General features: G+C 36.4%; 1 protein-coding gene across 3 annotated transcripts in view; it reads right to left on the reverse strand.

Annotated features, from left to right (window-relative positions):
- The window catches only part of Eaat2 (Excitatory amino acid transporter 2), a 153,692-nt gene that overhangs the window by 41,410 nt on the left and 86,266 nt on the right, over positions 1 to 26,016 (reverse strand). For all 3 annotated transcript variants that reach the window (XM_090407515.1, XM_090407517.1, XM_090407516.1), the window contains exons 3-9: positions 23,996 to 24,112; positions 18,608 to 18,806; positions 15,285 to 15,492; positions 14,627 to 14,805; positions 6,475 to 6,601; positions 6,147 to 6,380; positions 3,247 to 3,441 (exon numbers count right to left, since the gene is read on the reverse strand). In XM_090407515.1, coding sequence (XP_090263641.1) covers positions 3,247 to 3,441; positions 6,147 to 6,380; positions 6,475 to 6,601; positions 14,627 to 14,805; positions 15,285 to 15,492; positions 18,608 to 18,806; positions 23,996 to 24,094 — 1,241 coding nt within the window. In that variant the 5' untranslated portion in view covers positions 24,095 to 24,112. The remainder of the gene's footprint in view (positions 1 to 3,246; positions 3,442 to 6,146; positions 6,381 to 6,474; positions 6,602 to 14,626; positions 14,806 to 15,284; positions 15,493 to 18,607; positions 18,807 to 23,995; positions 24,113 to 26,016) is intronic.

Raw genomic sequence — 26,016 nt, forward strand, 5'->3', positions numbered from 1 at the left:
TCCTCTGCTCGCGGGGGATCATGTATGAAAGCTGTGGTGTCAGCAGCAGCACGTCCGGTGAACACTAGCGGAGTGGGAGAAAGGTGTGCTTGTCTGAACAGTCGCAGTTAGAGTACGCCCACAGTTCGTAGATCTCTGCTTGGCGACTTGCCAAGAATAGTCGATTCATGCTGAAGGGGGGAAAGAAATGAGGACGTACGAATTGGTCGCCAACACGCGAAATCACGTGCTTTATAGGTAAATTTTTCTGACTGTTATACAAGCAACATAGTTAACTACAATGATCATAAAAGAGAAGTTAATTTTCCGACGTGTAATAATAAACAACTCATCCCACAATACGGACTGATTACCCTATTATCGGAATGGATTCTCCTCCTGTTGACATGCGCAGAGGTGTCGAAGGGTCTAGAATCTGTGGGCGTACTATATTGCTGTACACAGCTCCCACCATGACAGGCTACATCGTGGTGGAATGTGTTTGTGTTTGTGAATGGGGTATGTGTTTGAAAATCACAATTAAGAATCCTCTTGCATATTGAGCCAACTTCAGTGTGGCATACAGGCAGCTCCTTCTATCCCTATCATAAAGTTGAGGCAGTAAATCGAACTGCTTATTTGATTGTCTAGACTATAGGAGTGTTTCGACAGTGGAACAGTACCGTGGGCTTCCTGGCCATAGAGGGCGCCCATACTTCATCTTGACGAACGCAGGTCTTCCTGTCTTGTGCGAGTCCATAGACGAAAACCTCTGGAACGACGACCATGGAATTTAATCAGGGAACATATGGGGATGTTTCCCAGACCACAAGCCAACGTACTCTCGGATAGGCCTCCGAAGTAGGTTCCCAGATATGGTATGATATTTCGCACTTAGTCTAGCAGAAATGTAAATCAAAGGACACCAAGCGAGATAAAACAGGATGCCTAAATCTGAAGAACGAGCACTGAAAGCCAAGTCCATTTTACATCAGTGCGAATGTGAACTAAACCGTCTCTAATAGGACAGGTAACAGTCCTGAATGCGCTTTAAAAGATCGAAAACATGAAACCCAATTGCATTGAACGAAAACTCACTGTTTCCGTATAACATTTCTATCAACCGCAAAATGTCAAAATTAACAGTTTATATTTGATTGTGACCAAAAGTCAGAACTAACAACCGAAACTTCATCATTAACTGTTTGCAGTTTTATGTTTAATTAAACAAACTGTAACTTCAAATGATAATAAATTTATTCTAAATAATCGTTCAGTATCTTTAGTTTTTTCCCTTCAAAATTGAATTATCCCGTGTAATGTCCTCTACATTAAGACCTCAAAAAGGAAGAATAATTGACCCATAAATGTGGACAATGCATTTATATTCTTGGTGCATGTGTGTATTGTGCACCCAATTTAAACGAGCAGGTGCATGTGTATATTGCGCACCTGCTCTGGTAGCATACAACTTCATTTACATTATTTAGTACTGCATTATAAGGCAGCTCATTATATATTCAGTCGATTGCAGAATTTAAGCTAGCGCTGACGTATTTTTAGTGAAAAAGGCAAATTTAGATTTCCTTTATATTCGGATTATCTAAAATCCGTTTGTATATAAAAAACGAATCTTTGTGAATTTTATATTTAAGACATGAATTTTGTTAAACCTCTTTCTGTTTGTCTTAGGTTGCTTATAAATAAGAAAATGTATATTATTCTCGTTAATGTGTGACACTGACGAAGATTTAGGCTTGTTCGCAGCATTATCAGCATCGTGTGTCGTGATGGAAAGCTATCATCACGACTCACCAGTATAATATAAATGGGGAACCACATTACTTACCGCCTGATTTGATATTTTTACAGCAAAATTATACATTGCTTGCCCAATGTATTGAAGTTAGAGTGCCTTACCTATGGAGGCTTTAAATATTTAACAACAACCTGCATTTGCGTTGCATTGATTCTTTTAGTGGAAGAAGATATCTGGAGCCACGCTAGAAGAACAAAGTGCTATTTGCAGTGGAGACGCCATTAAACAGTTTCAAATACAAGATACGTAAATATTCTGATAACAGATATATCCCTGGTAAAGTAAATGTTTACAGAATAAGCTTCAGAGGTCACTACTGCAGTTAGTGCAAAATTATTCCGCTAGGTGTAGGTACGCCAGTAGAAGCTGCTTGGTCATTCGTGGTTTATTTCAAAGTTGCAACTTGCATTCTTAAGAAGTAAAATCGTCTTGATAGCAGTGATTTTGCGTTGTGCCTTTTACCATGTGCTGTATCCAAAGAAAGAAAAAAAAGTCATACTTCAAAGAATGGTGCTTGTGCATCAATTTTGGCTTCATATTGAGAATTTGAATTCCGTCTATGACGTCTATTGATGATGCTAAGAGTTGGGGAATGTCCATCTACGAGCAGCACGTGTAAAATTGTGAGTAGATCAAAGAGCATCCATGAAAATAAACTCATCGTATCCACGAGTTGGCTGATTAGTTAGGATTCTGATCGGAATCCGGAAAAAGCATTTTGACACAAGATGGGAAGGCTTTTACCATTCAAAGACAATATTTTTTGTTACTTGATTTTAAAAAAATTATGAATAGTTATTACTTTTCTTTTAATACGTTTTTAATTTTAATTTCGAATTGTTTTGCTCAATTTTGTCACTAAACCAATGATCCAATTTAAACCAAAATTAAAGCGAGTAAAAGATACCACATTTCAATAAAATCCAGGGAGCCAGATTGAATTTTTTTATCGACAGACGTTAAAACCAATAATACAGGATTACTTCTTTTGCAAGTCTAATAATAGAGGTCTTGAAGATGACCATTAATAGAAATCAATGACAGATGGAATAATGGAGGAAGAGAAACAACCATTTATTAAAATGCCTGTTCAGTTCATATCGCAACCCCCTGGCAAAAGTAATGTAATGTATTTTTAGATTAGATGGAAAGGCAGGAAGGTTATTGATGGAAATAAAATGATCTAAAATTAATTCATTTCTGTCAAATAGGAAATCAATTTCAGAAGGGCAACGGGTATACCGATATCTTATTGTACCAGAAGGCAAATTTGTGGGGGGGGGAAGAGAGAGAAAATCTTCTAGGCACATAAACTGAGTAACATTTCAGTACTCTTCAGTTTAAATTTCTTCCTCTTCCTTATTTAAATAGAGAGGATAAGAAAGGGGGGGTTCTGTCTTCTGAGAAAAACAGGAATATTAAACAAAGCCGAAAACCGAAAATCTTACCTGACAGCGATAACTTCACCCGCCGCTAGTTCGATTCCGTTCATCTGGGCAATGAAGATGGCTGCTACAGCCTCGTAAAGGGCAGTTCCGTCCATGTTTACGGTGGCCCCAACGGGCAGCACAAATCGCGTGACTCGTTTATCGATGTGGAGGTTCTCTTCTAGACAGCGAAACGTGATGGGCAAAGTAGCAGCACTAGAAATAGAAAACACATTAGTTGAGCGTCTTAGTAAAGCACACATCATATTCTTCCAATTTGAAATTTCATTTTGCTGTATAAAATTTTAATGCTCAATTATTATTTATTGAAGAATTCAAATTGTCAAGGGCTTTGAAATAGTGTGTGTCCTACAAGTAACTGAAACTGTGTTATTTTAATACTGAACTTCAAAGTGGAGTTGTGCGTATTTTTGTGGAACTAAATCCAAAAGATTACCTAAGTACGGTTGAATTTTCTATTTCTGAAGATGCCGAAAATTTCCAAAGAGTAGTACGCGAGATATTGGACTGTATGCGAACTGACAACCACTCAGGATGTCCAGTAACTTCACGAATTCTTGGAGGCACTGCAATTCTTCTGGATTGCAGCATCTATTATTATTATCCGAAAAAACATTCTTTAATTTATCTGAAAATATAAGTAAATACAATACAGCATATGATTCTGATAACAAAGCACTCATTTTGTTTCCACTAATATCAACTGTTTTCACTGCAGCATTTCTCAGCGTGAAAGTAAATTTAGTCTGTTTTAGAATCCATCGAATATTCTGAGGTATGTGAAAGAAAATTATCATTTGTAAAATATAATAATAACATTATGTTCAGTTCTCTCTCCCTGAAGATCGTCCCATATCCTGAAACGAATAATGAATGACACTTACTTCAAGGAACTTTTTTCCAGGCCTTTCTTCATCTGGTTCGCGGAGGACTGTGCGGTCTTTGACACAGGCGAGATTCCTCTAGGAAACTCTTGTTTCTAACTCTGCATATCACAAAAACAGACCGTAGAACTCGTGTTTCAGACATTATAAAGACCTGTTAAGATTTAAGACCACGAGGACCTACAATAATCTTTCCCCTCAATTCCTTGGTTTATTGATATTGATTCTTGAACTCACTATCTGTGATGGCTGAAGATTGAGATCATTCTTTCAGATCTTCAAAAAGTTAGTTAGGCCAAAAGGAGTTTTGGGTGTTCTCTTTGAGAATAAAAGGCATTATATAATTTATGTTTTTATTGCATATATTTTACATAAAGCCGGCCATATATACATGGTAGAATTTATATTAAAATTCGATTTTTTAAAAATAGTTGCCTATAACAATGGACTGGCTGAATAAACCAGCCTAGAAATAGCAATGGATTTGGCAAGACCAGTTCATATGTAATGCCACTTACACTTCCTTTGGCCACAATCAAACAAAAATACAAACATAGATTAGTCATTGTAATTCATTAAATCAAATGGTGGCGCTACTAGTTTTGACTTGCTTTCAATGTAGTAATATGGCACAACTTATTTATTATGTATTCATACAAGGGGAGAAACTTGTAGAATTAATGCAAACTTGAATTGGCATTAAAAAAATTGGATTCTGAAAGACAAGAATGCCCATAATACTGACAGACAGAGAGACAGACACAGAGAGAGAGAGAGAGAGAGAGAGAGAGAGAGAGAATAAAGCCTGGCCTGATCATATGGACTGCTAAAATAAATAAAAAATCAATGTTGCTTTTTTCTGGCGATAAAGCAACTCTCCAAATATTTCTCTTCGGTTCGTTGGACCATTCTATACAACTCTCCGAATGCATCCCTGGAAACCACATCCCTTCCTTCGATAAAAGTCGCACGACTAGAGATGAGATTTCATTTGTGGGAAGTGGAATAGCTTTTCCAGCAAGAGGCCGAAAGAGATTCTCAATTTGGAGAGTATAACAAAAAAGCATTTCGCAGAAAATTCCTGTATTTACATTCTATGCAAATTAAGCTACTGATTGCATGAAATTTAATTTTAAATTTTCAATCCCTAAAAGACTATTAATCTAAAGACTAACATAAATTCAGCGTCCTCTCCTAAGGTCAAAGTTAAGAAATTATTAACAACCAGCCTGTTCTCAAATACTCGGGTTTAGGGATAAACATTTTCCATTGAATGTGATTCGTGCAGAGTTAGTTTATGAATTATTATTAATATAATAATAATTTAATAATTATTTATTAGTGTATTATGGTATACTTAATTGGACAACTACAATGAATATGACTGATGTATAACATATAAAACATATTCATGAGTATAATGTACGGATTTTTTGATTAAATTTAAAACTTATTTATTGATTATTTCTCTTCTTTAAAACAACCTCTCTCATGCTGTTTCCACAACCCCCAGCTGTTCACGAAACACATCAACAGCTGTCTTCTTTCTCTTTAACTTCTTTATTATGCTGTTCATTGCGTGTATTCCACTGGACGTTTTTTTTTGTTGTTGTTCTGCTGTATGAAAAAACAAAAAAAAAAAACGATTTTATGGAAGTAAAATAAAAATTCTTCCATCTCCTCATGAGATTGTTGTAATTACCCATCAGTTGAACAGTCCTGATGAAGGTTCTTAAAGTCCTACTTCAGCTACGCTACTGGAGAAGGAAGACTTGCAAAGAATTTCGTTACATTGAAATAGTTGCTTAACTGTAAAAATTAGTTCAACGTTTAGTGTTACAAAATAATAATAATAATAAAAGATTAACGTTCCAACTTTAAGTAAGTGATGATCCTCGTGGAATATAGCTATTTCTAGATTAATATAGGAGTGTCATGTAGACATCACCATCAAATACACAGTTACAGAAGCGGATAATTCTCTAAATTGATGAGCTAAACAGAACCATAACTCACCTGGATGCTGTGCCTAGAGCTGTGATCCACGCTTGTAGCATGCCCTTGAAGAAAGTAAGGGGATTTTTCCTGGTGAAAGCGAAGAAGATGAGAGGCAAAGTGATACACGCATGGATGATGAGGCCTACAATGACGGTCACCATATAAAGGCCTAGCTGCTGCGCTGTTAAGGCCAGATTGCTAATGGACATGATCTTGCCAATGATCAAGGACATAATACCGAATGGAGAGTACCTGAAAGAGGTCATTGACAGTCAGAAGTCACATTTACATTTAATTTTATTTGAAAAATTTTTGATGTGATGAGAACTGAATGTTGTGTACTCACCACATCACTAACACCACAATGCGCATGATGATATCATTGAGGATGACGAAGAAATCAACCATGATCCTCCCCTCTTGACCTGTCTGACCAGCATAAATTCCGAAAGCGATACAGAAAACAATAAGACCTGAAACAAAATAATAATTAAAAAAAAATACTTCACTTGGGCACGTGACTACAATATTTGAAACGCTAAAGCAAAATTCATTTGTCGATTCGCTGTGCATGCTAACAACTTAAGGTAACTCAAAAAGTACTTTCTCATTCTCGCGCATGCGCGCAGCCGCACATACAGTTTCAAATCTGAAAATCTGTTCTTGGAGATATTTGACAGGAAGCTTTCTCATTCAATACAAGAATGCATCTAAAGAGAATTAAGAAACCTGGATTTTTCTTCCTTCTTAAACAGCTTAAACAGACAAACAGGCCAATGAACAAACTAACGTACACGCATAATTAGAGTCTTAATTGTGTAAAAATTTTAATCTAAATAATTCCTTTTAAAAGTCCATTCCATTGGTCATGTGGCTTTAATCTTAATTGTAAGTTTAATCTTAAGTTAATTTCCGAAGTCTTCAAGATTTCTTCCTGGAAGTTTTTTAAGTTCTCTCTGCTTTTATTTGTTAGTTTATTGTTTTTTCCTCAATCAGGAATTGGAAATTTAATTAATCTTTTTTTTTCTTTCTTTCTTTTAACTTAGAGACTGCATAAAGTGGCTACTAAAACTAAGAGTTCTAACAGTTCCGAGACAAAAATGAGGAAATATTAATAATAATAAAATAACCCAACTTTAGTGAAATATCTGAGATTGGATATCCATAGATATTTTGTATTAATTTTAAAACAGACGTAGAAATGTAAATGTAATTATTTATAATTAATATTCAAAATGATGTTTTTTTTTGTTTTTTTTTTTCTTCTTCACCCAGACCTTTTAATACACAAAGTAATGGTAATGACATATGAAGAGCGGAAAAACAACTATTTATTATTGATAAAACGAACGGTGATCTGCTTCGTTGGATTAGAAATTCATGTAATAATAACTGATATAATAGAAATAAAATTATTTCTCCTTACAATGTATTCTATAAAAATTTGTTGTAGATAAGGTGAAGGATGTTATAAATCGATGAGTATAAAACTTTGTTATGAGATTAAATCCATGAATGTTTTAGCTGTTTTAAAGAGATCTGACATTTAAAAAGTTTAGAAATAAGAATTTAACCTCTCTGGCAAATAGACCAGGTATTCAGTTTGTTCAAATACATCGTGGGTCTAAGTCGAGACCACAATAACAAGGTATGAGGTGATACTTGACTCATAGAACAATTTTGTTAGCACTAAGTGAATCCAAGAATCTGCTAAAGGTAAAAATAAATAAACTAAAATAAAATAGCAGTACTGGATTGATTTTGACTGTCATATCTCAAACTACAAAGTACTAGAAGTGTAACCAGAGTCTTGTAAATTTGCGATCACCAAAACGGGTCGTTTATGGGACTGGAATGAGGAAGTAGAGCTGTAAGCCGCTCTAGTTAATGCCATAACATAAAGGTTTGTCGTTGGTCCCGTATGTCACGTTTTTAATCTTCCATCGGTGATAATTGGAATTCCGTAATATGATAATGGACATGCGAATATGCCCATCGGGAGATGTAGAGCCTTACAAATGCAACACACGACACGTCGTAACAGGGGTCAAATTACAAGCAGCTGTTTCGAGACGTCCACAAATGAAACAGACCTTAAACTGAAACTGACTGTATTTGATTCATTTAAGTGATAGATTGCAGTATGCTTAGCCTCCAGGATAGATACTGTCTAGAAGGGTAGCAGCGATTCTGTTGAGGTTACGTGTAAAATTCTCCACTTTGGTATATAGATTAGGTGCATGATGTTTACAATAAATGAAGATTCCCTGTAATTGCTTGGATCTCATAGACTGTCAATGAACTCCTTCAGTTGAAGCCAACATAATAAGGTAACACGTGATTTGATAATGTGCGAAACCGATTCTTCCAAAGCATGATAAAAAATATCCTAGAAAATATTTGACTAAGTAGTTGCTCGTATGGATAGAGAAAAGGATTTTATGGAGTTGTTTATGTATTGATATTTTAATACAGGGAAGGTGAAGTCCCCTTGTGAATGAGGGAAAAGAAGATAATGCGGCTCGACTTCCTGTTTTTCATGATGTCCTACTTCGCTTCTTCTGAAGAGGAACAGGGGTTTATATAGGGTGGCTTCTGTTGTTTTCGAAATGCCAGTAAAATGGATTATGTAGCAATACAGATACGATCACGTGTTTAATGACGATAGTTTTTGCCAAGAAAGAAAGAAAGCCAGTATTCCATTTTTCAGGACGATTTTGTATTTGCTAGTCAGATCTTTTGTTAAGAATATTGAAGATTTTAAGAAGACCACACCTGGAATGTTGATAGAATCTGTTCTTAGAACTAGTCCTAATGGTAAATTGGTAACATCCCATTGTCCTATGATTAGCAGCTGTGTTTCGTTTGAGTTATCATCAGTTATTATCTCCAAATGTGCAGTTTCATTCTAGATTCTACCATATACGGCATCGATTATCCATCTGAAAAGCGTCTTTCTAAGGCCAAGAAGAAGAAAAAGAAGAGTAACGGACTCAAAGGCAGTGGCGGCCGGTGAAAATTTTAAGTGGGGTGCTGTATATACAAAATAAAAACAAAAATTCTTTTTTTCCTAATCGGTAACCAATTTATTAATAAATAAATTTACATATTAAAAAAATGCTTTATTAAAAATATTTCATCCTCACCACGAACAAACATCAATAATAAAAGTTTCGTATCTCGCAGAAGTAACGTGCGCAAGCATATGATACACTCCCCAAACGAGCAGTGTTGGAATCACTTGTAACGTGCAATGAGAAGCGCAAACGAATATCGGCGAGTTTAGCTGCAATTGGCCGAACATGATAATTCCGACACTGAGTTAGATCGCAGTGTATTTATTTCGTAATCTAAAGCGTTAATCGAACAATTCCAATTATTAACTATTCAATCGATGTCAAAACATTGTAACCTTTAATTAACAGGTTGTACAGCATTTATATAATGTTGTAAGCATTGTTATTATTCATAACCACAAACAAAATTTAATTTTTTCATTTTTTTTCATGGGGGTGCTGCAGTGTCGCAGTGCTTATGTATGGGCCGCCACTGCTCAAAGGACAATCCTAATGCACTCTTTGATAAGTCTGTGATAAGTGAAGTTGGTTGGGTACCGCTTGATTTTTGAAAGCTGTATGACACCCCGCAGCAGGAAGATGTTGAATCCCATTTCCCTGCCTTGGATGCCACAGGTCTGTGTATTTGTGATAATGCGTTGGGTGTTGACCTTTATTCTGTTATTATCTTCTTAAATAATCTGTAGTCTACATTTTTAGCGTGATGGGATGCCATGGCCGACAACTCTGTTATTTCTATCTTTTTTTTCGGTATAAATAGCGTTTATAATGTCTGACTGAAATCTGATGGCATGTCCTATTTGTTAATCAGTTGTTGAACAGCATAATTAGCATAGTAGTATGATGATGTCCCAAAGTGCTGTGTAGAATACGCCAGGACCAGATGGTCTCTATAACGAGACCATCTGGCGCTGGGTAGCCAACACCGTTTGGCCCATGATTGATTTCTTATGCTGTTATGGGTAGCTTGAACACCGAGTGCCAAAAATAGTACGTGCAACACCAACCAGGAATAGTACCCATGTGCTTATCCACAAAGTTTTTGATAATATTCATGATATTCTGCAGCTCTTCCTGGGTATTGTTAACTATAGTGTTGCCTTCTGCAGAACAAACGACTATGAGTTCCTTGATAGTCGTTTGTTCTGTAGCAGTACAAAAGTGCAGATTTTTTTTTTTTTTTTGTAGAAAACTGCGGAGAGAGTATCTATTTCTCTTAACTGCACCTCGCTTAGTTTTCTTTTCGTATCTATATCGATACGCATGATTTCTATCAAAAACAAACAAACAATAAAAAACAGCTGACACTCAACAATATCTATTGTTGACAGAAGTATCTTAGCTCTTTCCATGACGAGCAGAGCTGTTGTAAGCATCTCTCTCTCTCTCTCTTCCCCAACCAGAATCGGTTTTGTACAGTCTTTTAAATCGTCACTACTTTGTCAAGTCCACTTGTTCTACTCTGCTTGTAACCACTTTGGGCATAATTCTTCCTAGTTTTACTTTGGAACAGCGTAATGTGATTAGGATTAAGTCGTCAGTGTTCGGGTGGTGTCTATTTTGTTGATAAGATCAAGCTTGAGGAGCACTATTGAATGATTTGGGGTTAGCTGATGACTGGCGATGTGCAATGTCTTATGCCGATTGCTTGATGCGCGAAATGGACAGACACAGAAAGCCGATCGATTGAAGTGGCACCATTAAATAAAACAAAAAAAAAAGTTAGATATATATTGTAATACATAATGTTAATCATTCAAAAACAAACGTTAAAGTATGTGGTAGCACGTCAGGTACCAAACAATGAAGGGGGAGGGGAGAATCATTAATTAAGAGAACATTAAAACATTAAGATTAAGAGAAAAAATCTCTTCTGACCGACACTACAACAATCCCGTGTAAGGTTATATTTTTTATAAGTTAACTTTTGAGAGGTGTATAATTATCATAGTGAAATAAAAAGTTATTTTTTTATTTGATTTAGTATTTTTTTCAAATAAAAACATTTAAAAATTTTCATTATGTTATTATGTTTAATTTAAAAATTTAAATAATCTGTTTGTTAATTTTTTCCAGGAACTTCATTAGTATTAATTTTCATGTGCCTGCTGTGCGCAAGGGAAAAAAAACACTGCATGCGTTGCCTGCACTAATAATAATTTTCAGCTGGATAACCATATATAATACATTAGTCATGTGGGTGAGTTAAGGTTTTTTTTTTTAACACGATCTGAAAAATGCTCTAGAAATCAAACATGGAACTTTTCAAGTCACTTCAGGCCTCTACTAAGCTAGGAGGACGTAATCTCACATCAAACACCGAAATTCATTTCCACTTATAGGCATTTTCAATTCACAAAATCGATCCCGAAGGAGGGATTTTAACCTGTAAAAGCGGGCACGTGCTATCAACTCAGCCAACCAGGATTGCAAATGATACATTTATGCTAGAAAATTCATTGACAATAATGTTAAGTTTACACCTGAATGCAAAATGGATACATTTATAGTAATTACAAGAAAAGAGTGATTTTGTTTTTCATTTTTATATAGTCCTTAATTGTAATCTTGGCGCAGGCAAGGAATATATTTTTCTTTCAGAAATTCGGGTTTTTAACGTAATCTCAGAAAATGGACGTAGAACTCGCACTATTTCAAACAATAATACGAGTTATGGTTTAGGATCACGAGATGGTGACTGTTGTCTGCCATATTCTCGTCCCGAGGCTCTGAAAAATTATCGGTAACCATTAACTGGATTATCGTTGATGGCTAAGGGACGAGAACGATTGGCCGATTTCCAGATAAGCTGTGAGTGAATGATACAAGCCAACCAACCTATGTCGGGGGAGCTATAGTTACTGTCGTGTTACATATTGGTTTGGCGGCAATAATGACTACTCAGTACAGCAATCCCTCGATTAGTGCGCCTAATACGTTTTTTAAAACAGGCGCATTAATCGAAAACGCACTAATTGAATATAATAACCTATGGGAAAAAGTATAATTCGTTCCTCAAATTTCTTTCTTGAACTTAATTTTTTTATAAAAGAATTAAGAAAGAATGTCTCAGGGCCTAGTTAAAGGAAAATCATGAAGCTGAAAGACAATAAAACATATTCAGAATATAAATTTATTATTCTGCTTCTTAACAAAGATATGAGCTAACGCTTTTTTTTCATACAACTGACGGTATGGCCCTATTGCCTATTCTAGTACTTCTGCAAATTTTACTGCTTCTCTCTTCATCAGGGTCAGCCACTAAGCATCGCTGCTTAAAAACTTCGATTGTACGAAAACTATTTTCAAATTGTTTCCGTGAAAGCTCTTTGGGCTTGTCAGTGATTAAATTTTCTTCATATTCTTCAGGATCTTCCCGCTGTGCATCTAAATTTAGCAGGTCGGAATCACTCAACTTCTCAGAATGAGATTTAATTAAGTTAGATTAATTTGAAAAGCCTCTAAAATCATTTGCACAATGTGGAAGAAGGCTTCCTAGCGGCTCGCATATTGCTAGCAGTAACTAGCAACAGGTTCAAAAATAACCGGCTGAGATTTCTCTGATTTGGCTAGAAAAGTCTTGGAAGGCATTCGCTTCCAAAAAAAGGCCGGTTTCATCGACATTAAATATTTGTTGATCACAATAGTCCTCTTCTTACACAATTTTCTTCAAAATCTCTGGGTATCTCCTTATCTGCACTTGCAGCCTCTCCTGCGATTAGAACATTATGTACGCTATTTCTCTTTTTGAAAAGCTCAAATCACCCAGCATTAACGTGGAATCCTTCTTCTTTTCCATCATTGATAGCCCTTCCTTTCAAGGTTGCAAAGAGGTTCAATGCTTTTGATTTAATAAGGCCGGTGTTTAGCAGGATCCGTTTTTGGTTACAATCTTCGATCCATGTAAAAAGAAGTCTCACTAATTCAATCATTATAATACTTTGATTTTCAATGTATGCATTATGAACTTGAAGCAGCCTCACCTTTCTCTTTGGGTTCAGCAGTTGATTCACCCATTTTCGTGTTCTTGTCCTATCTTTCTCTGGACTCGCCTCGTTCATTTTTCTTTATTATTCCAAGTTTTTCTTCCAATGAGATTACTTTTCGAATCATTTTCACATTTCTATGTTTTGCTCACTAATTCTTTTACTCATGATAGGTTATGAAAATAATTTAAAATAAGGAAAACAGTTGCACGAGATACGATCAGCAAAATGCTATGTAAAGCAGACGACATAAATTTTGGCCGTAAAGTTGGAACATAGTGTACAAGGAAATAGCGTAGTATGCCATTAAAAAATAACTTTGTAAAATGTTTCAAATCGGTAACTAAATTATTTCATCCTGGGGAGTGATTTTTTAAAATAGTTAGCCATAAAAATGTAGAGATCGAAAATTTTTAAAATCAGTAACATTTATTTTTAAGATGTATATAAGCGCACTGATCGAATTTTAGAGGCGCACTGATTGAATTTGGGTATCGAAAATCGAAAACAAATGACGCACTAATCGAAAACGCACTAATCGGGGGAGGGGGGGCATTAATCGAGGGATTGTTGTATATAGTTCCCGGGCTCGTTCATTTATTATTTTATTTTAGCACCGAGTAGCCGCCTCGGATTGTGGCTGTATCCGATTTTCCTTAACATATACACCTGGAACACTTTTGGTAATTACACAGGTGTAAATAAGAATTCGGGTAATTCGTTACCGCATCAGATAGATAAAGGTGGAAGGATAATGATAATAATAAACGTGAAATCAAAATTCACTGTATATTTCTTTTAAGCTAAATCAAAAGTTATTTTGATTTGCACAATGCACGAGTTGGCTCTTTTATTTAAGTAATTTATGGGTGCACCTTTTTGACAACGCGTATAGCAAATTACAAAAGTTCTTTACGCTATAACGTCAGTATTAGCTGGTCTACCTACTCACTGATGAGACCCCAATAAAGGTTGAAACCGGTCTGGGTAGTGACCTTTCACCATAATGTATAACATCGTACATCTCCTAGGAGATGTGTTTTGCATTATGGGTAATACTAAGAATAGTGATGAGAACTTCACCCACCTTTGCAACGAGTTGCCCTAGTGTTGGACTACGTGCTCTGGCTCACGCTAGTAATCGCCGAAACTTTTATAGTTTACTATATTCGGCATGAAACTCTTTGATTCCGATCTTTGAGTTTCTTATTCGCCTTTGAAATAATGTGGGATTTAATATCCCCTTCATTTAAATAATGTTACATCGCCGAAGTGAAGCCTTTTGGCTCTTTTATTTAAGTTATTTTGATAACACTACTAAGTATTTAAAGGACAGGAAAATCGAAATAAAATGTAAGTAAAACACAAGCACAGTACATAACAATTTTGTCTGAATCAGAAAATGATTCGGACCGTTGCCAAACCACTCACCTACCTAACACATTCGTCCCGTCCTTGTAGCTCAGAGTTCTCTTCAGAATATACGTTTCGCTGACTAAGGATCCGTTGGTGGCGTTGACATCGGCGATGCGAACGATGTTGGGCTTTGTTTTTGTGTACGAGGTCTCCACCTGCTGGAAGCAAGCTTGAAGGAGATTTTCCGGGAACATGTTCCTGTCGGAGAAAGAGAAGACGTTAGAAAAGACGATATTTTCTCACAAGGAACAAAAAGAAAAATCGACGAGTAGCTCAGAAATCTTTGGTGTCGAGATTCTTCACCCTCACGCCGGTGTTCCTGTCTTAACGTGTGTGCTGACGCAGATATTTTGAAAAGTTTAATCTTCTCCTTGTTTGCCCGCAGTTTCGATCGGATATCCATGACAGGCTAACATACGACAAATCCTGTCATACTCTGTCGCATTTCGCAGCAGCTTCTCTTTCTTTTTTTTCTTCTCTATTCTTGGGTCCATTTGCTACGAAAATGGCACAAAGCTAGCGTGAAACGAACTCGTAACTTTTAGTACTCATTTGAAAATACTGAAGTCGTTCACGACATAGAGTTCAATGAGATTTTTCAAGCAACATGACTTGCTTTATACAATTAACAGCTTAAAGTAACTTAAAAACTTTTCTGTAAATTCCATCATACATACCTGATAAGATCTAAGAAAGCGTCTAAAGTCGAGACCTTCTTCTCTTCTGTACCACTTCCTACTTCCTCCTTTATGGAAGGATCTCCAGGGTGGATCAAAGTGACGAGAATGATTCCGACCATTGCTGCCAAGATAGTCGTGATGAAATAGTAGACCAGTGCCCGAGAGCCCATTTTACCACTGGACTTGGCATCTAGTTGAGCTAGACCTGGGAACATCGGGGGAAACAAAAAAAAGCATCCCTAACTTACTAACTTGACTCTTCCAGTATATAGTAAAATCTCTATTATCTGCTTTGAACTGCCAGTAATTTTAATAAATAAACCGTAATAAAAAGGATTAAATATACTCTTAATACTATGAGTTTGGTATTTTTTAAATCTAATTGTAAGTCTTGTACGTCGTTGTATTTTTACTTCTTGAGATGGTAACCGTATAACGCGTGTAACTGTAGATAGCATCTCCACCTTTCAAACCGCAGACCGTGGGGCACAGGATGTTGGCACTGCATCACCATCCACCTCTCGATGTAGAACAGTAGTCATAATCAAGTCAGTCAGTCTTCATACTATAAAATGCGAAGTTAGACAGTTAGATTTTCATGAGTAACGATTTATGTCGGCCATAAAGAGCGCCACCAATTTGCGTTGTTTTATGTTGTGTTCCTGCAAAAATACTGAATATCAAATCCATCCCATTATCGACACTCTGGAACAGCGTTGAAAGGCAGGATTCTACAGAGGAAGGTCTCTCAGCTCATCGGGATGGAAATGGATGGTTTTCCAACCACATTCTTGAGATTTCCAGGATTACTTGGATTAGCTTTTATCGCCTTACCGCATAGAATTGGGAAGTAACTATTTAAACTACTCCACTGTCCTGTCAAGTGATCAGCGTGTGCGCTAACGATGCATCGCGTTTTTTTCCTTTCTTCTCGTCTCATCTTCTTAACTACTTTCTCGTTGCAAAAAAAAAAAAAAGGGAAGGGAAAAACTTACCTAATAATAATTTACAATCTAGAAAAATAAAAATTAAAATTACAAGACAAAATTAAGAAGAAAGTTCGTACATTCTAGAAAATGCTGTAAAAATATGAAAAGCAAGATGAGTAAATGACAGAAATTTGTAGAACCTTCTTCTGACATGAGGAGAAAGCTCACAAAAACTCCTTTCTTGAAGGCTTGATTTCTTCTTCTTCTTTCTTCTTCTGTCTGTCGTTCAATTTTAAAACAAACTGGCAATAATCAAATTATATGAGCTGTATTAAAACCGATAATTACCTTTCAGTTATAGTTGATCTATGTCATTCAGCCCTGGGGTACCCAATTTTAATATCTAGGTACCCATCCTCATCCTGTCCTCCCTTTTGTGTTAGGCTCAATGGCCTTTTACAGCCAAATAATTTGACTTTTTATAAACCCGCTTAATGTTTATGAGAGGACAATAATCCTGTCTGCATTGTTCTGCGTGTGTTCTTCTCGCCAGCTTGCCTGTTTTGTGGTAATGAAAACCGACTTTCTCGAAGGAAAACTCCACCGCCACCACCTCCGTATGAGACCGAACAACTCATCTCTGTTGAAAATCCTGATAAAGGTTCTACTCATTCTAGACGGGATTGGAACCCATGTCTTTCCAATCGATGGACATTATCAATACCGAATGAGCTCCGGAGGGCTCTAAGATAGCACCTGAAGGCAAAATAAGTGCTGATTCTTAAACATTGATTGCTACGTTATTTCATTTCTTGATGAAATTTATTCAGATGCACCATAAATGAATTCGTTGCTTGGTTGTTCATCTTACTATGAAATGGTTGTTCTCCAGCAAGTGGCTTGATGAAATTGAACGTACTCCATTTTATTGGCCCTTTTATTCCATTTTAATCTGATTCATTCAAAAGAAACTTTAAAAACGTATCTAAGTTGCTGATCGACTTGGGCAAGGGATGTGATCAGATGGACTTCGAAAACGGCATGATTGCAGGAAACCAATTAAAAGGTCCCAGTTTGCCGGAAATGGCGTTCTGTAGTTAGGTGTTAAAAGAGTGGAAGGATACTGTGCTGAATAATAATCGCTGGGCCAATAGTGGGTGCCCACGCCTTATCGATGCTCATGGTGAATGTTGATCGTTCCTTCTTGTGCAAGCCCATAGTCTGGAACGGCTAACCATGAAATCAAACGAACGCAAATGGCGGTACCGACAAGATCCAAGGTACCCGTCTCCGTATGAGAATCCCAAGTAGGGGACCCAGTCAAGGTACCTAAGCGTACACCTAAGCATCGACGACTACGTCTACATTTTGCATCTGAGAAACATCAACAGACTATTGAAGAAGAAAAGAAACTTGATGAATCTCGTTTTTAGCTACATTGTGCGAACAGTAGGTGGAGGATTAGGCGAAAATCCAGTAAGAAGAATCACACTGACGTCATGTCCAGGATAGGAGGTGGTGCCGTTTTATATGGGTATGTTTTCCTGGATTCTGTTTAAGTCCGAATATCTGTAGGCCATACCATGAATACTACAAAGCAATCTGTCTTTCCAGGTGGAAGAAGTGTGTTTCAGCAGGATAATGCGCCACTGGAAACTGGAAAGTGGTGCAGATTGAATAGCTACAATTCCTCGTTTCTCTTTATGTGTTAAAGAATATTAAGTGCAGGCAGTCGGCAAACGATTGTAATTGGGATTCTTTTAAGACCTTGATATCACACGGCCTCGGGTTTTAATTTTTGGAAAATACAAAGTGATGGCTCAGTTAATCATTGATTTCGCTCTTTTTCAGTGGGGTAGATTTTTAAAGACGTCTCACGGTTTCCGTGAGTTTCGAATAACGAATATTCAATCCCATCCAAGACGCGCAGAACCTTTATTAGCGCTTTCCAGCTGAAGGTGGATTAGACGGTTTTACACGAAGGTATCGAGGTTTTTACCTTCCGAAAAGGTTTTTTATCCCAATCAGACAAAATGGTCTTACTTGCGGATTATTATTACAATGAAATAATAATAACTACACCGTCTTCCCTCCCCACGTAATCCTTCAAAGCTACTGTCATCAACACACAACGCCATCTACCGCCACAACTAGTATTTTTGTCTATAAATTGCGTGTTTTTTCATGGCCGATTTGCCTTAAGTGGGAAGAAAAACTTATGCATGGATTGGTCAGATAGTTCATTTCGATCTGATTCATCTGGGGATTTTCATACTCATTGTATGAAAATACGAGTATGAATCCATCTATTGTCATTAATGACAAAAAGACAATTCGAAAATATATTGGAGAACCCGTAGATAATGAAAGGTGTTTCACGTGTTTACTCACCTGAAATCATGGAAGAAATGATGAGTGGCAGGATCAGCATTTTCAACATTCGCATCAAAATATCACCAGGAAAAGAAACGAGCATTATGATATCGTCATTGTAATCTCCTAGTCGAGCCAGGAAGCCAAAGAGTATACCAAGAAGCACACCTAAGATAGTTAGAACGAGTAGAAGATTGTGTTTGGTCCATTTAACCAGCTATAGAAGGAGAAAAAAAAAAAGAAAATATATTGAAACGTTCTCATACAAAGCAAAAACTCATACACTATAAATAATGCAGTAAAATACATAGGATCACCTTACGTTTTCCACTCCATTTGTCTATTCTGTGAAGAGAGAAAAGAGAGGGAAAAATCCCGTCGAGCTTTGATTTTTTCCATCTCAATCCATAAAGTCTATAAACAGATGGCCCGAGAGTACAATGGATCAGGCATTACAGTGTTTAATTCATTTCGATTTAACCCTTGATTTATAATTTAAGAGATTTATATCCCTCAGATCACGAACGCATGAGTTAATCCATTCATATTCTTCCCAAGAGTCGCAACAACTGGATAACATCACGATTGCTTACCCACTGAGAGATTAACACTTTCTTACCATTTTACCTTATCATTAAACAAACAAACAAAAATAAATAAATAAATGTAAGAAGTGTGACTTTTCTGTAAATCAAGTATAATTTCCAAGCATAAAGTGCCATTTAAAACTTAATTCAAATAATAAGAAATAATTAATCCCAAAACTTTTTTTTTGTATTTCAAGATGTTATAGGCTGTTATGACGTCAACTCCCGATTTGGGGCAATGACACGTGTTTCTTAATTAGTAAGGATGGCAGGCTAATTGAACTGCTGATTTAATTTGGTGCGTAAAAAAAATGGTAATTCACAGAGCTGGGTATATTCTAAATCAGAAGGACATCAGTCTTATAGCTTGTGACGTCATCGAAACATAACTGGAAGAACAACGTCACTGCTGAGATTCAATGGTAAAGTAGAAGTTTATTGTGACTTCTTTTTCCTAAGATGGATTTTTTTTTCGGTCTCATGCCACCTCTTTCTTGGTCTTCGATTCTTTTTTTTTCTACTTATTTTATATCTGTATAATAATTTCGGTAGTCTGCTGTTGTCCATTCGATTTAAACATTCTGTCCTGTTCCTAAAAATAAATAGCAAAAATGAATTGCGAGTCAGCTCACACTGATTCAAGGACTTGTGGAATCCACTATCCACTTCCAAACATCATCATCACCATTAAATTCCTGACATACACCCTCAAGAGGGTGTACAGGATATGATAGTACAACATGAAAAATTTACATCATTGCTAACTTCCTATCTACAATTTTCTCCAAATCAATCTGTTACCTGTCGAGACTCCAACATTATCAGATCTTATATCTCTATCTTCTAAGGCACTTATTGCTGTATCAATCCACCTCTATCTTGGTCTTCCTCTGGATCGTTTTCCTGCCAACCTGGCAGAGAACACTTGTTTTGCTAATCTTTCCTCGCCAACTGTGTTTAAGTGACCATACGACCTTAAGTTAGCTCTGCTAACACATTCCTGGATGCTAACAATGTCAAATTCTTTCCTAATATCCTCATTTTTAATATGATATTTCCATTGATGTTATTAAATCGTGCCCCTAATCTTTCTCAGAACTCATACCTGTAGTCTCTAGTCTTTGGTCAAATGTTTTACTTCTGACCCAGCTCTCAGATCCATGAGTTAAAACTAGTTTGAACATCGTCTTTTATACCACTAATTTAGTGTTTTCACTGTCTTTCTTATTCCATATACATTTATTCAGCTAACTTCCTACCATTACCAGCTTTACTAATTCTGTTGTCTATTTCCATATTTAATTTAGCATCTTCACTAAAAATCGTGCCTAAGTAGCTGAAATGTTTTACTTGTTCAGTCACAATGCAGTTGATATTTTCAATGTTTCTGCCTATTTTCATTGTCTTTGTCTTGCTATTGTTGATTTTCATACCAATCATCCAAACATTTAAATTTAAAAAACAAATAGAAGTAATTTTTAAACTCACTTTATAAAATGCCTTTTATAAAAAGTAAAGGGATAGGTTTTAAGTTCACTAGCAGTGTCGATTCAATTTGTTCGTTTCTTTTTTATCATATATATACTTTTTCTACATAAAATAAATTTCATAAAATACTCTGTCTTATGATAGATAAAAGCATTAATAATTAAAAACTAATTTGCAGTGCAACTTCTGAAAGTTATTCGTGTATAAGTTTCGTGATAGATAAAAGTGAAGGAGGCCGCTCTGTATCAGTGGATTAAAAACAATAATTATTATAAATGACTAGATCCAAGACAATGTTCCTATTGATCAATTTAGTTTTCTATAAGTAACGACAAGAGATGACTAACCATTCTTGAGCCATGGTTGCTCCCAGAAAGTTTTTTTTCAAATCCTTCTCTCGATGCTACAAGAGAACATCCATACTGTGAAGTGGATTTACATGTTAAAAATACTGGTAGAGAGTTTGTAATTGGGTTTTTCTAGTAGCAATAGTGAAAGAAATCTCAGAATGGAGAAAAAAAAAAAAAAAAGGATTAGGAATTTTGTAAGTTGAAATCATCAGCTGTTACTACTGGCTTTCCTATAACCAGTGTAGATATTTTATTAGTTGTAGTCAACAGTGTCTTTCCGAGCCTGCCCTTAATACCAACCAGTACACTACGTAAAATATATCGGATGGTTTCACAAAAACGTTCAACGCTCTGATGCCTTTTACTACGTTTAAAAACTACTTAGCGATATTCCCTAAAACAGCGATCTCGTCTCGTTCTTTATATTTCTTTATTCATTTATTTTTGGAAATTTGATACGTACAAGACAATACTCTACATTCGTTTGTCGTAGCAACATCAATAATGCAGTCCCATTGATTCTTCACAAGAAACCAAGGGGAAATAGCATTTTAATTTTTGCGATCTTTTCTGAGTAAATACCATGGATATTAATATCATGTCTTAATCCCATGGATATTGTATCGAATCGTAATAATATTGTTGAGAAAGATCATCGTCGCTACTGAATTAAGTGACTCTCTCGTGAACCTGTTGCGGCTGTTGGGTCATAATTTTTAATATTAATATTTCAGGATTGATTAAAACGTGTAACTTTTCGTGTTTAAGAGAAATAGAAACATTTTCATCTGTTTTTATGATTGCGTATGCAAAATAAAATAAAACTTCCTACGGCCCTACCTGCTAGCTTACACTTGCGGTTCCTAGTCCAGCCATAAATACTGCCACATAAACAGCGAATAAACCATTCATCTATCAGTAAATCACGTACAGCTTTCGGCACATATAAACCGCGTGAATAGCCTGCATATAGCAGCACTCAATGTTCGAATATCCTTCGTTTGCTTTCACGAATGCTCGAAGTCTGTGAGACCACATATCGATGACGGTACGCACAACATCCATTGGAAACGCTGCCAGTGCTCGCTCCAAATCCACTTTCAGGCTTGCGATGTCGTTTCTTGCAGGCTACTCTCTCAAGCTCCGACCACAACCTGGAGACCAACGGATTCAGATCGGGACTTCCAGACGGCCAATCAGATGGTGATATGTGGTCGGGCACATTCTCCTCGAACCCCTGTTTTGTGTTCATCGCCTTGAGTGCAAGCGCTGAGTTCGTTGAAAGGTCTACTGCCTACTGTAAAACAAGGTGTTGTTCAGGGGTTACGTACCAAAGGTTCCTGCACGGTATTTTAACAATACACTTTGGAGAGGTTTTGACCACTATTTCGCAGAAATGCAACGTGGATATCCCCCTGATATGTCATCTCTCACCAAATCATCATTGACTCGGGTGATGACCTCTCTTGGGTGCTATGGCACATACTTGGCAACAATCCGGAGCATACACCCATCATTTTGGTGGTTAAACGAATTTTTCCAATGGTGAAAATCTTCTCATTTGTGCAGAGGATCTCTCTCTGTGTCTGCTATTCGCCTACCGCCGGAGAAGTGCCTTTGATCTTATCACCCTCTGCCGCATAAGTTGTGGTCTTAGGAAAGGAAACCTCCAGTAGAACGACGATAGGCTCTCACCCCCCCCCCCTCAGGTCATCAGTTCGTACACATGACATTGTTATCTGCGAAATGTTCATCTCTCGCAACATCACTTTCTGCGTTCTTCTCACAGGATTATGGCGGAGGCATGACCTTCGAGGCTCGCAAGCTGCTGTTGTGTCCTAATGCAGCGTGGTCGACCTGTTCTTTGGCAGTCGTATACGTCTTCTTTATCGCTATAAGGGTTAACGGTCCGATACCCAAACATCCTGCTAATCCTGACTGTTTTTAGCGTGTTGGAAATAACAGGTGGCTGCATTCCAACTTTGTGAAGTGCTATTAGAGCTAGATAGTTCTTCATCATCTTCTCACTGCATGTTAATCCGTACAACTCGAGATCTTCTCTCTCTACTGATAAACGCGAATGTTGACTATGCACAACGCCACTGACGGAACCGGGCCCGTGCCATTCTGTGGACAGCGTGTGGAAGTTGTAACAGTATTTATGGCAAGACTATGTAATTAAACTTGATAAATATCATGTCAGTCAGTATGTTAAAACAGTAAAAGCTTTATAATAATAGCTAAAGATATATTTTTTTTTTCAGGAACTAAACACAAATAAAATTGGTGTCACTAACTAAACTAGGTGATACACTTAGCACCACCAATTTGCACTCCAAAACTGAGCCTTCGCCTTAGCGCGAATTGGAACTCCTTCATGAGTTGACAAACAAAAAAAAAATGCTTTTTTTTTTCATCTGAAAAACATTAAAAAAATTTATTCATCTGGAAAACATTAGTTCCTTTTTAGGAGTTGAAGACATCGTGTTTAGATGTTTTGCTATATTAATTAGCCTAATAAATAGTTATATATTAATTATGCTAATTCTTATTATGTAAGAAAAGAAGTGCTTCTTCTTTAAGAAATTAAATTCGTCAAGTTTGTATTACATTGTGCTCATTTATGGAAGTAAACAGATTCTGATCTGGATTCCGACTGTTAACTGCTTAGTTTATAATTAATGCCAAAGTAACAAAGCTTATTGGTATTGATAAATTTCGCTAAAATTGAGAAAAGCTTTTGCGATAAATTAGTAAAAAAAAAAAGTAATATATTTAATGTTAAAAATCTGGTAATATAAAAAAATAAACAGAAAATTTCTATCAAATAAGGCTTAATCCCCCCCCCCCCACACACACACTATTTCTTGTATTTTGGTATCTGTAAAATTCAAGAAGGACCTGGATACATTGTCTATTACATTAATTATTTGCAGTTAATATACATCCCATTCCCCCCAGTTGAAAATTTCTTTCCTTACCTTTTGCCAGAATGATCTCGGTACTTCCGTAAGGCGAGCGACAGCCGACTCCGATATCATAGGTGTTTTGGCGTTCGTGTCTACTTTTGTCTCAGGCATGATGACCTATATTTCAGCCTGAAAATGTTGAAAACAAAATGAAACTAGTTTAATCGGCTCATAATTGGATGCAAAAGATTAGTAACAATTGGACCAATATGAAAGATTTTATTTAGCAGCCAATGGATAAAACTTGAATATAATGACACCAGAACAATAATGACTACTGAGGAAATTTAGTTTAATTTTCTGGTTTAAAAACAATAAAATCAATAATAACAAATTATCGCTAATATATATGGGAATCTTTCCGATTCAGTGATATTTAGAAAACATGTGATAGGGAATTGTAGTTTAATATTAGCATCCAGTTTCTTGATTGTTTAATTAAAATGTGCTAATTACTGAGAGAGATACTAAACTTTGGATACCTAATGATAGAAGGAATCCAAAATAAACATATAAAATAAAATGGAAGTTAAAAGTTATCACTGATTTATAATTTATTATCATGTTTATTTTCAAATTTTTAGTAAGTTTATTATAAATTAGCTACACCATAAATAAATTATTATACTACTTTTATTTTATTAAAGTCCGGAAAAAGATTTTATGTTTCAATTCAATGATGAATCAACGAAAAAAGTCCTTTTTAGGACTTCCCGGGTAACAAATGGCAATGCTGTAGCCAATGAAGTTTTAACTGAGGCTCTGCTATTGCCGTTACCCAGCCATGACTACGAGCTTTTTAGCTCAATAACACCCTATCCACACAGATAATCTTCATTCAGATGACGGGATAAAGAGTCAAGGACTCAGTCCATCGCCCAGTTCTTTTAAGAACTTTAAGAACTTTAAGATTTTATGTTTCCTGATAGAGATGGATACATAGGTCATAGGTGGTGAAGACTCTTCACAACCTAAAGTCCTTTTTAGGACTTCCAGTGTATGGCAATGCTGTAGCCAATAAAGGTTAAACTGAGGCTCGGCTATTGCCGTTACCCAGCCATGACTCGAGCTTTTAGCTCAATAACACTCCATCCACACAGATTTTCTTCATTCAGATGACGGGATAAAGAATCAAGGACTCAGTTCATTTAAGAACTTTTATGTTTCCTAAGTTCGTATTCAAATTAGTTACTTATATTCAAATTAGTTACTTATACATATGTATTAGTTACATGAATATTTTTTTCATTTTTGTATAAGCATTTCTTACACTTAGAAACACAGATTTCTGCATCTATAATAGGAAAAACTAATGAAGAAAAAAAAATCGCAGTCATGCCGAACCGCATGGTAACAGCAGTGCTACAAGTTGCATGCATAGATGCGGCATTTTAAAGCACAAAGTAACAGGTTTTACAATGGAAAATCAAGGAAGATTTTATTTTGCTATTCAAATATCAGTATACTTGAAGCAGTCTCTTCCTGTCTCCATGCGTTCCGTCAACCCACGAGATAGGAAATTTTCGAGCAGTGTGACATGATATATTCCTTTGGAAAGATAACAACTAATGACAGCCTTCCAGAAAAGACCAATCACTCCACCCATGGTGTCCGTACCTCCATTTATATTCACTCCCACCCTTCCCTTTGCTGAATGCGCACCCTGTAGTGCACTAAGTCAACAACTGTTGCCTAGCAACTGACAGATTGGCACACGAACTCTCTCTCGTCATCTATTAGCAAAATTGATTTCTTTCTGAAAGCCCGTTTTCATTGTAGTGGTGGTGTATACCGGAGGAAGTCCAGTCAATTAAGAGACCATCCTTGATGCTTTCACATAAAGAACTGCTGCTATCAGCCGGTGTCGTGTAATTGGCGGCCATTGCATGGATGACACACACATCTTAGGGCCATACCGACTAATAGAGTCGTGCTTGCTACAAGGAAAAATGAACTCCAGATAAATTACGATACGTTTTAAGCACACGGGAACAGAAAGCAAACGAGAGATTTATGGCGTAGTATTAAATGGC

This window comes from Typopeltis vanoorti, chromosome 17 (assembly GCF_054136105.1).
Source record: "Typopeltis vanoorti isolate ZY-2024b chromosome 17, IOZ_Tvanoo_1.0, whole genome shotgun sequence".
In the NCBI taxonomy this organism is placed as follows: Eukaryota; Metazoa; Arthropoda; class Arachnida; order Uropygi; family Thelyphonidae; genus Typopeltis; species Typopeltis vanoorti.